The 12445-nt window shown below is 43.2% G+C and overlaps 1 protein-coding gene across 1 annotated transcript; it reads left to right on the forward strand.

Annotated features, from left to right (window-relative positions):
- Positions 1 to 3852: 3852 nt before the first annotated feature.
- On the forward strand, positions 3853 to 12432 carry TMEM233 (transmembrane protein 233; the record flags this gene model as incomplete). Its single annotated transcript, XM_085326118.1, has 2 exons — positions 3853 to 4041; positions 12256 to 12432. Coding segments are annotated over exons 1-2 (366 nt in total), but the record flags the coding sequence as incomplete, so codon positions are not given.
- Positions 12433 to 12445: the final 13 nt, after the last annotated feature.

A 12445-nucleotide genomic window follows, 5' to 3' on the forward strand; every position in this document is an offset into this window, starting at 1 on the left:
TTTTTTTTTTTTTTTTTAAGTAAAGCTTGAGTGRTTCCAATGGAGCAAAGTAGCATGGAAATATTTTAGCTCTGATTTTGGCATCTGGGTTTAATATGGAAATYGAATTATATGAGTTCCAGTCTCCTGAGTTTATGATTTTCTCTTCCCCTAGGAATTACAAGGTAGCCAGGTTTATAGTTCTCTCAGGAAGGACAAAGTATGGCTGAATGTTGGAAAATACATGGGAGAATTTTTTCTKAAGATAAGCAGAACTCAGCTTGGAGCCTTACCTGGTCATAGGCTGTTAATGTGACCTCCCTCCCTGAAAGTGCTCTTTTAAGTCTGGATGGAGAAGGATCCTGAGAACATCTTGTCTACTGTAAAGGCTCGAAGTCTATGATCTAGCCAGAGAACAACAGTTCTTGAAAAATTAGGAAGGTGTTGTTCACAGGTCTCCTTTTATTATTTCTTTTGTCTTTTTTCTGTTTACAACCCAGAAGGGTTGGAGATGAAAGAGAGGAAATGATTGGCAGCTGTGTGACTATACTGAGAAGTTATGGTTTGTTTTTAGAGATCACTGTTTGCAATACTGTCAAGTTRTTATTATTCTGTTGTATACAGTACACTGTCTGAAAACATTTGGTTGCTCTCTTTCCTTCCAGATCAGTTGGAAAAGGGCYCTATATTCTTCACCCTAGTGAGAGCAGAGAACATGATCTGAAATAAGGTTAGCTGAACCAGCACTGCTGCCATAGAACTGGCTCTGATAATCATAGACAGCCTTATGTAAGGCCCGTTTGGTGACATAGCACCACATTCTAGCAAGAACTGCATTCCCAGAAATGCCTCCCTCATCCTACAATGAACTAGGGAAGCCTAGCCCATCTGGCCAGTCTCTTGGGCCAGCACAAGGTCTTGCTGCTTCTCCCCCAGCATGATTTTACATATCAAGTACGCTTGAAGAGAATTCATAATGCTCAGGACTTGCAGAGACTCTGCTCCTTAGCAGTATGGAGAACCAATGAGGAAGCCCTTCTTGTCATCTTGTCTAGAGATAGATGTCAACCCTCTGACATCAGACAACCTCTGAGCCATAAACTAACATTTTGATCTTTTCATGGACTTTGACTTCTGTGCGCAGACAGCAGAATTTTTTTTCAGAACCTCTATGAACTATAAACATGCCTTTGAAGAGAGCCCTGCCAGTCAACAATATGGCAAATCATGYTCTGCATTACAACAAATCCTGCCCTCAAGCTACAGCTCCCACCAAACTCAGTAAAATAGGGAAGACCTTTAAAAAAATGGGAAGACCTTTAAACTGCCGTGTCTGTAGCTTATCTGCTTTGCCCATCATGATAAGCAATCTATCCAGCCGTATTCACATCACTGGGAAAATCCTTGCCCTGTGCAGAATGATCAAATATAAATTATCTATTYGTTTTTCAAGACTCAGCTTGAGCCTTGAGCAAGGCTGCAAGCAAGTATATTGGGTACTCTGACTCATGCTCTTGGAGGGCTGTTTTTATGATTGCTGTCCTGGGAACTATGCCTTTAAAAGCTTAGTTAAGATAATTTTCACAGCTTTCTGCTGAGCCATCTCAGCACAATGGTCCTTCCATCTGAGGACTCTCCTGGGTTCTCAGGAATATTAGCACCCTTCATGACCACAGTCTGTGAAACCAAACTGTTGGCTCATTACCTCTTTCTTTTTCTCTAGCTCTGTAAGTGGCTACATATCAGTGGCATTTAAAAATTTATCAGTCTTAGCTCAGTAGGATACACTTCTTGCATTTTAACCCATCTTCTACATAAAACAAACCACTGAATTCAGCTACAGTAGCTGCCTTGTGATAGAACCTTTGTCTCACAAACCTCTTAATGAACTCTCTCATTATCACAAATTATCCTTGAATAACATCTTCACTAGATCCACACACTTTTTCACTTTCTGCCTCCTGCTTCCTTTCCAACCCATTAGCATCTCTTAGCAGCTTCATTTGCACCATTAGACTTTACTGTTCCTAGAAATGAACAGTCGACTTGGAGTTCTCCTTCCAGGTCTGCATTTCTGAGAGATCTGGGAAGGGATTCACATGGTCCAGTTGCACAGAGCCCACGTTCCCCTTGTAGTTCATGATGTCCCYAGAGAAAGATTTAGTGCAGATGAATGCTGTGGCTAGTAACTCCACCAGTCTCTGAATCACCCTCTTGGAGGTTCCCCCATGCAGGCACCCAAACTAATTGTCTCAAATTATGTAGTAGGAATCTGTATCCTTTCCTTATCCCCTGATTTCTAGTCTCCCTGCCTAATCTCCACACATACTTTTGCCTTTTCTGTAAGCTGATTTACCAGCAGCTTTTTGTTGTGTTTATGGTCAGCATTAATGGCTCAAACTGTCCGTGCAAGTGAGATGCTCTCATTCACTCACTCATGATAGTAGGTTCTTATTTACCTAACTAGACTATGTAAACTAAAAGCAGACAAATTCAGGTTCATTACAATGTTAATTTTTGTTTTCCTCATTCGGACAGCACTGTATCTGCAGTGACTGTGACTGCCATTCTCAGAAAATGCTTTCACAGATTCCTGGAAGATGCTGAGTCCTTGCAGGGGGAAAGTACATGGTTGCCATCTCTACTGAAACCAATTTTAAAAGTAGTTGTGCACTGTAATGTAAACTCTGTTTTCAGAGACTGTCTGGTGACTGTATGTTTGAAGTCTCCTGAGAACATATCAGTGATTTTGCAGCTACAAAAAGCCTGTGCCTGAACACTAATGGGTAAATTGGCAAGCAAATGAACTTTGGTATTTCTTACTATTTCCTAAAGATACAGAATATTTCTGTTGACGTTTTGATAGATCGGCAGATTCTTTCTGCATGGTATATGCCAGGAACGCAGCCTGAGAGATGATTAATGTCTATGAAAGTAAAAATACTGCACCTCTATCTCTTATGTCTTTACTGTGATGACTGCATTATATCTTGTAGAAGGCTGACACCCAGAAGCAGGAAACCCTGGCTGCATTCAAACCAACTGCAAAACTCACAAAGCTGTAAGCACACCTTACTGTTTGTTTTAACTTCAGTTAATGAAGTGCCCTCCAGAGGAGCCAGACACAGTGCAAAACTCTAACTCCAGCCTGCATTTCCCGTGAAATCTCTCCACTTTACACCTGCTGCATGGAGCTTCAGCAAAGTTCTGCCCCTTCATAGTGCAGGGCAGGATCAGAGCCTGTTCCTCTCTGGATGCAGACTGTTACCCTGCCTCTCACCAGCTTCAAAACCATGACAGTTACAGGACTGACTGAAGCTGATCTTTATTTACTTGTTTTTTCATAACCGTAGGTTTTGGAAATGGTGACGTTTCCTAGCTCGCTTTCATGCCCCCGCCCCAAGTGGTTTCACCTTACAGATGTAGTATGCAGTGAGGGGTGATTTGCTAAACTCAAAGAAAATACCCTGGGCCTGAGCTGCCAAAATCTTTGAGGTTGGATATTTTCAGCCAATCTTCAATGTTTTTGCGAAGTTTAGTGAGCCATGGCCGGGGCGGGGGGTGGGTGAGTAGGAGATGAGAAATCCGACTCGGAGGGAAGGAGAAGCCTTTGCAGACTCTGTGCCGTTTGCTGGTGCTTCACTTGCACCGGCAATCAGAGCCTGAGACCGGAGCGGGCCTCGCCTCGCCTGCTTTCGCTCCGGCCGCCAAGCTGCTCGCGGGTTAGCCGGCAGCCGCCCCCCGCCCCCGCGCCGCCGAGCGCCCGTCCCCGGGCGGCTCCCTTGGCGCGGCGCCGCCGTCGGGTCCCTCCCGCCTGCCCGGTGCGCGGCGCTGCCCTTCCCGAGCCGCCCGTCCGCCGCGCCGCGCAGCCCCATGTCCGCGCTCGCCGCCGGCGCCGACGTCAAGAGGGCTCTGGAGAGCAGCCCCGAGACCAACATCGAGGATGAGCTGCCCGACGGGCCGCCGCACCCGCGCCCCAAGAACTACCTGCTCCTCAGCATCCTCGCCTGCTTCTGCCCCGCCTATCCCGTCAACATCGTCTCCTTCGTCTTCGCCGTCATGGTGAGTCGCGCCCCGGCGGGCAGGGGCCGGCCGCGAACCCGCGGCCCCGCGGTGGCCTGGGGGCGAGGCAGGCGACCCGCCGGCTGGCAGCGCCGGGGGCTCGTGCTGCCGGCGCGGCTCCGGCTCCGGCTCCGGCTCCGGCTCCGGCTCCGGCTCCGGGCGCGGCGGGCAGCGCCGCCTCCGCCGCGCGGAGCGGGGCTCCAGCCGCCCCCGGCAGCGCTCGACCCGGCGCGTGGCCGCGGGGCTAGGGCAGGCAGCGAGCGTGAGAGCATCCGCGGGAGCCGTCGGGGTCCCCGCTCGGCTGTCCCAGGCGTAAAACCTGGGGGGAAAGGTGATTCACAGCAAGTTTTCAATACTCGGTTATGCGAGAGAAGGAGRGAGGTTTATTGCGATTAGTGGGATTTGTTACATCGAGTAACTTGCACACTGAGCGTGACATGTTTATGCGTGCAAGTGGCAGCTGGGGAGCAGAAATCTGATTTGCAAAGGATGTGATCTTTGCTTTAGCTAATCAATTACAATAGAAGTGTCGTCTTTAGCAGCAAACGGGCTTTTCTGCCTGATACTAATTTTATTTGGTGGAATAATACACAAAACAATAATAATCTTAAATCATTGGCAAAAACCCTTGTAAAATTAAGCACCGAGTATGCTGAGAGAACAAACCTACTCCTACAAGCCCTCACTCACTTGARTAGCCCTTAATAATGCAAGCAATCTCATTAAGTTCATAAGGAGTATTAAAACAAAATTTTCTTCTCTAAGAGTTGCAGAGTCAGATCCAGACTTCTCTAACAGGACCCATGATCAGTGTAATCAGTAATACTACAATGTATTTCTGTTGTTTAGGAACTGAAAAGGGTGTAAAACATGTTGTGTATTTTCATCCTTTTCTCTGAGAGCCAGGCTGAAAAGGTAAGTAAAARATAAAGCTGTTTATTTTCACAGTTAGGTAGTGAGATAGTTACCTCTATGCAAAATATACTAAAACACACTCTTGTAAAACTAATAAGATTAATCAGAAATTACAGCTTGATATCAGAATGCATGCTTAAGCTCAAAGATTATTAGAAGAGTCATTTCAAAGCCATCTTCACAAACGTTTTCTTATAGAAAAGAAAGATTTTAGCTGTCATTCTTTCTATACGCTTTTTCTTTTGTTATTGATTATACTATATAYTGTGCCCTCTCTCTGTGTATTCTCTGTATGCTTTGTACCATGTACTGTATGTTCTCTTCCTTGACTGAAGAAGATCTGGTTCTGCTGGTACCCAGCATCATTTCTGTCTGTGGACACATAGGGTGCTATATTAAGTAATGAGAGCTGATGATCAGGGGGAGGTGAGCTTGTGTTCACTGTGACTACACTTTCACCAAAGCATGGGAGCTGCACATAAGTTAACTGCCAAGGACAGAATTTGGCCTCTAAAGATGTTTGCACCCCATATGGAGAAATCATCACCCCCGCCCTAGCTGAAGTTCATGCAGGCTTTTGGAGTCAGGCTTAAGTAACTGCCTCCATGGGATATATAGAAACTATGGTGGGAAGAGCGCTTCCTGAATGCTGAACAGTCTATGCGGGTCTCAGCTGCCCACTCCCTTAATGGGAGAAAACAAAAACCGAACCAATAACCATGTGTGAATGCCTTGTATTTCAACATCATTCTTACCCTTCCTTTTCCATAAAAATAACGTCCAACTTCTTTACCGCAGTCCTGTTCCCCTGCCTTTTAGAGCTGCAGCTTGTAACTGCCACTCACCTCAGCTCTAGGTTCTGCATTACAACCTGTACAATTTATCTCCACTTCAGCTGGGATCTACCTCTTCCCTCTGTCCCAGCTTGTTTCTTAAGAGTCCCTATGAGTTAACACTGAGATACAAGAGCAGGTTATTTTGTTTTCTTACAGAAGATCTCTATGTAGTCTGCAGAGGTTGCTGAGATCTTGTGTTAGAGGAGAGACAGACCCATAGAAGTGGAGTTCTCTATAAATTTCCAGTGTCTAGCGTGGGCCTGGAAGGAAAGGTCCTGTCAGCTTCAAAGGGGACACAGTTCAGCACCCTATTTGCCTGTGTCATGTCCTTAGGTGCTCTCAATTCTGATAATGAAAATAGTATTCACACGAAAAGTAGACTCCAACACACCCCAAATTAAATGACAGATTTGTCTTCAGTCCATGCCATCTCTTCTGCTGCCCCAGTTACAACTCTGGCACTTGTTTCCTCACTTATTTCTCACCTTTGGGGACACAAATCTTACTGTTCCAGATCTTCTCTCCTTGACTTTATTTTTGGAATGGAGCTCTCGCAAGTCCTCCCAATTGCAGTGATCACTTTTTCTTGTTCCTTACCTCCTTTGCAAAGGAAAACCGTTTATCACAACGGAGGAGTAAGGATAACCAGTGGAAGTGAAAGGTAACAGCATCAGCGAGTTGATACGCTGATGTTACAAGAGCTACCTCTTCAAGCTAGTTCTTGGTCACTCGCAGGTGTTAAGGTTGCTCGACAGTTTCAGTAAATGCAGATCTGTTTACCCAAGGCTTTGGCCAGGACTCCTGACTGTGGGATTACTGTTCGCTGCAGTACTCTTCTGCAGTTCCAGCCAGATGCCGTAGGTTCTCCTGCTTCCTGTTGCTTTCAGCAGCTGTATCATGTTGCTGTACAATCGTTCTACTCCAAAAAGTACCTAGCTCAGCCTTTTCCCATTCCTTCCCACCACATAGGAGACCACACGCATCAGGGCAGSAGGATGGAGCATAGGTGCCAGGTCAGGAAGCTCACGTGGCAGAGACTCCTCTGATGCAAGACTGCAGCTAGGCAGCATGATGCTGAGCTCTTTGGCTCCTTGTCTGGAGGGGTGCCTCTTTCCCCTACTGTGAACACAAACACTACTGTATTCGAGGGCTGGCTACATCTGATTTATGGAATCAGGAAGCTAGAGGGAGCCTATGGGACAACACTAAAAAATGAATCAAGTAGGTATTTTTAATTACCAGAACTTAGGTCTAGTAGTTTAATGAACCTTACAGGCCTTTCTCAATATAGTGTCTTCAATTCTCTTATTTCAAAGATCTGGGAGGCAGATTGCTTGTCTAAATCCATGTGGCACTAGATTTGCAGCAACTTAAAAACAGTCTCTCAAAAGCTATTTTTCCCTAATTCTTTGCTTGTAACTGGTTCTTTTTACTGATGCATTTCTGTTTGATCTTTTGTATGGTTCAAACATGCAGTTCAGCTATAAAAATCTGGGTTCTGATAATGGTAAGTTCTTTGACTCCATTTGTTGCCCCTGGATTCAGATGCCTTGACTATACATTTGTGTACTCAAGCAATGACAAAGAGCAAGGGAGTGTTAAAAGTCATTGGACAACAAAGGATGGAATTAGTTCCTGAGAGCTGATCTTTTTGCTCAGATCCTGACCAAGGCTTTGGTCAGGTCATATTAGCACAAGGACCAAGTGTTCCTGTGCAGAGGTACTTGTCTTCAGTTAGAAAGTTTATTTTGAAATACATTTTCTTGAAGTAGGTTGTAGGTATCTTGAAGTAGGTTGTAGGTACCTTCACATCTAGCACCATATGGGACAGTTTGTCATACTACTTCAGTAATACAAGGCTCAGCAGGTGTTCTTAAACATGCTTGTGTGGCCCTCATCTTTGCAAACTCATAAGCTTTCTGCAACAACATTTTCAATCCATCCTTGGAGGTGCAGAAGTCTAGTGTACAGCATGCAGAGCAAACTCCCCGCTCATTGTGTCTTGCTCMTCATCTGCCTATTTCATTTGGCAAAAAGCTGAGATCGTGCCTGGTCCTGAGTTGCTGCCTGAGGCTGTCTTTTCCATCCTTCCTCATCTGTTGTACGCAGTGAGGAGTCATATTTAGCTAGCATGTCTCATTCTTCCTTTGGTCTGAATTGGAGAGAGCCTCTTTGCAGGCAAAGCCAAATAAGGTTTGTTGCAGCCTGGCTCATAGAAAACAGAAATTGTTGATCAGATAACCTCAGTTTAGACTGCCCAGATTTATAAGGGATGTAGAGGAGGATTTCTGCAATAATRCAGTGTTCTTTTTGCTTTTGCAATAACTTTGATGTTCCAGGGATGTGGAACAGAAAATGCACATTAAAGGGAATTAATGGTTTGTAGCTAATTCAGCAAATTTCTTTTGGTATGAAGTTAGGTTGTTTCACTGCTGAACCGAGACCGTCTTTTATAGATAGCTGTGTGCAAACCTGGTGAAGTCAGTGTGGTCGCAAAAGTAAATAAGCAGCTGCAGAAGGGTGGCTTTAGTTTATGAAGTCCTAGTGAGCAAGGTGGCAGAAGTCTAAGAAATTATCATATGGTATTATTCTGGAAATGACTRAAATTTGTTGTAAAAGTTAGGTAGTCCAAATGTTACTTGCAGATGCTGTTTCCTGTATGTGTTGGCTAGCCCTTAAAAATAAACACAGATGTAACATTTAAGGCTTTAGAAGGCCTGATCCAAGGACCTGGTGAAGTAGATAGAAGTAAATCAACTTAAAAGAGCTTTACATTAGACCCCAACCRGCTTTCCCAAATCTTCCTTTTTTTTCTTGAATACTGTCTAAATTATACTCTTTAATATAAGCCTCTTCATAAAGAAGTTTCTGTCTCCTTGCTGTCTCTCCTAGATCCTCTTCTTTATCCATAATGTTAATTTCATCCTCCTCATTGTGGATTTTGATTAAAAAGGCATTATTTATTAAAGTGTACAGGGTAAATTATTTATGCACTATCTGCAGGAATTACATAGACTTTCTCCAGGCTTCCTAAATACATTAGCAAAGTGCTACAGAACTGCAAGCTGATGCTGCCATCCATGTCTTGCTTACAACTCCATTTCCATCAGAGACCACATGGATGGGGATCCGAGTATAAAGTGTTTGCAGAACCACACTCCAGATGTCATGGAAAGCTGGTCCCCTGATGGGTGAAAGGAATAAAGTCAGGGCTTTGGTATCAGCAATGCTTTTCCATTTTTCTCCCGGTAGCCAAATCACTACATTCACAGTTACTGACAGAGGCAGGAGGAGAAGTCAGCCTCCCCAAGACTATGCCAAGCCATGTTCTTCCTGATACCCCTTTTTATTAACCTTTCTGAATGTATTTTGGGAATACCTAAGAAAGCTTTTCTCCTGCAGAAAAGACTGTTGGAAAAAAATGGTGGAATAACTTACACGAGAGGAGCTTTGCTGGCCCTGCCTTGTGACGATAACACCTGTCAGTGGAGAACTGGGGTGACTGTGCCTCAGCACAGCTGCTGTCTKTCTGCTCAGATGATCAGATTTTGCTTTTTAGCCTGACACCCTAAGGAAAYAAGGCTTGGGCAGTCATCCTATCTCACCCTATGTTTGTGTCTCTGACTCTCATTTCCATCTCTTCCCTCTTTCTCCAGTATGTCTTTTACTGTACTGGCCAACCTCAACAAAATTTGACAGTAAAGCAGAGGTATCCAAGATATTCTCCAGAGAAATATGATAGCGAAATGTCTAGGAAAGTAGGCTGCCAGGAAGAGAAGAAATGTATCAGTGCTGCCTTTAAGAGCAGGAGTGCGTCTGCAGTGCAGCCTTTCTTAGACACCAGAGAGCAAGTAGCCTTGAGATGCAATTGTGGGAATTTAGGCTTCATTGCTTTGGGACTGCCTTGGCACGAGTGATCTTACTGCAGTGCTAACACTGAGGATTCATCTAGCCCATTGATTTCTGTGTGTTCACTAATTGACAGAACACAGATAATGTCCCTAATTGTTTTTCCGCTTGAGGGGAAAAAAAAAGGCTCTATAGCAATGTTTGGTATCCTCTGATGTCTAAGTATGCTTTAACAACTAGAGTGCTTTGCTTGGCAAGAAGAGCAAAGCTGTCTAATGAGATGCTTCTGTTTTCCAGGCCTGCCATGCTATATACCTATGGCTAAGCACATTTGGGCAGAGAGTGCATCTACTAGATACAGGATAGAAAAGTTGTTGGAAGTTAAGTAGCATTAGGAGAATATGCAATTCAGCAGTAAGGCTAAATTTGAAAAAAAAGAAAAAAAAAGAAAAAGCATAGATTTTTTGAAATTATTTAATAGCTGCCATGTAACCTAAATGTCATTTCCTGTGTCATTTTGAGGAAAACCTCAGGAATGTTCGATATCTTACTGTGGTGGTGTTCGTGGCCTAACCAAAAGCCCATAGAAGCCAATGAATCTCCTTTCAAGTCCTCCACTCAACTTTGGATCAAACTGCAAGATTCCTGGTTACATGGTAGTAACCTGGGTATTTCATTAGTCGCAACACTAGTGTTTCATAAGCTTGAGATGGTTACATTTCCATATAGCAGCAAAAGTTACTGTTGTGCGAGCTTGCTGTGCTTGATATGGGAGAGATGCATGACTCTGAAGCTGTCTTGTAACCAAGCCAGGCACCTGTTTGTGTTCCTGCAGTGAATTTCATTGGCAACACTTTTAAGACCCTTGCAAGATCCCTTGTGCTTCAAAGTGCCTAATTTTCCTGAGAATCAAATCTTTGAATACCTTTAGTCCTTTGCCCTTGTTCGCATCAAGATCTTTCAAATGAGCCCAAATGTTCTCAGCCAAGCTGTTATGGAAATAAATGATGGCAAAGTGTTAGAAGTAATTTCCTCTCTGCAGAATGGCTTTTTTTTCTTTTTGTTTTGTCTAACTGCTTTAAAACCATTTGTCTGAATAGCCTCAGACTAAATTTAAAAGCTRTAAAGTATGTGTGAAAATAAAGGTACTTTTATCAGCACAGAAGGGACAGAATTTGGCTTCTAGTGGAAAAAAATGACCCAAATAGGACTTGCAGCTTTAACATTGTGTAATTATCACCTGTGTTCATTCCTTTCCTGCTCCCCACAGTCTCAGGTATTTGAATTAACTGTTGTTCTATCTTTGCTTTAAAAATGATTCATGACCAAAGCACTTTAGTAATAGCATATGGTGGTACCTCATGCAGTCATTTTTTAAAGACAACCTGTATTATTTAGTCCATAGTTCATTTGATCAAGTTTCCCCCTTCCCCTGCTTCTGGAATACTTACAAAATCCTAAAAAACAGGTCATGAATAACCTGATCCATCCAGGAAATATGCTGGGATAGTTCAATAGTGCAATCTGATAAAGAAATCTGGACCCAAAATTATGGTTTATGAACTCAAACTCTCCAAATCTTCCAGAATAATTATTAGCATTAATCTCCCTTTTAAAGTTCTTTGATAGCATATTATTCTTGAAAGGAGTTGCTAAAACTGCATTAGACTCATATGCTGCAATATTTCTGTGTAATTCACTGAATATATTATTTTAAAATTATACTCTGAAACAAAAATTAATTCAGAAAATCCTACAGTCTGTCTCACACAAGACTAGAAGATCAGAGTGGTCCTATCACACCTTATAATCTCTACATTTAATGAATATAAAGCATCTGCTAAATCATGGACCGATAGACATAACTCAGACTGTTGAGGTAGTATCTGTATGTTTGATGCACACCTCTGAATGTGTATAATAATAACCATGTYCCAAAAATACAGCGGGACAACACTGCTAGTCTAGATTTGTYTATTTTGCTTTTTCCATCACTAGCRTACTACCTATTAATTCTTCAAACTTGGTTTTAAAAAGTAAACCACTGGAAAAACAGGAAATTAGTAACCTTTCTTTAAGGACTTTTCCCGAGGCTTTCTGTAAAATGYAGCCTGTTTATCTTCCTCTTCGTGCTATGGCCGCATAGAGGGTCAGAGCTGATTTCATCTAGTGAAGTGGCCAACTTCTGTGAACTGTGTAAACTACAATTCACATACACTACAGCAATACTATTTCCAGAGATACAAATCACTGACTTGTGCAAGAGAGTGGATTGGAGTTGGTTTGACAGCCCTTCTGCTGATGTGTACAAGCATACTGCTTATACGAGTTCCTTACCCCTGTTCCCGCCTCACTACCCCTTCCTCGCCACTGAGGATGAAGACCTATAGTTGCAATGAGCGGTACTGAAAATGAGTGAAACAGAAGAACAACTCCCTCATTACTTTGAACTGTACACAGTGCAAATGTATTGTTACTAAACAAATCACCATTTTCTGACGTCCTTTCTGCAGTACCACTTTATATAAACTTGGTATTAGTCAAGTCGGTTACATTGCTTTGTGTACTGATTTGTGTTAACAATAGTCACAAACTCTCTGTTTCTCTTCTGCAGGCTTTAAACAGTTATAATCAAGGAGATATAGAAGGGTCAAAAAGACTGGGTCGCAACGCGCTCTGGGTTGCTGTCGCATCAATTATCATTGGCCTTGTCATCATTGGAATCTATTGCGTAGTTCATTTCACAACGGTAAGCAAAATGCAGTCGGTCCCAGTAAAAGAAGTTCTTYCTTGTATGAGGGCTT

This window comes from Rhea americana, unplaced genomic scaffold (assembly GCF_003343005.1).
Source record: "Rhea americana isolate MKP2758 unplaced genomic scaffold, rheAme1 scaffold_128, whole genome shotgun sequence".
Taxonomy (NCBI): Eukaryota; Metazoa; Chordata; class Aves; order Rheiformes; family Rheidae; genus Rhea; species Rhea americana.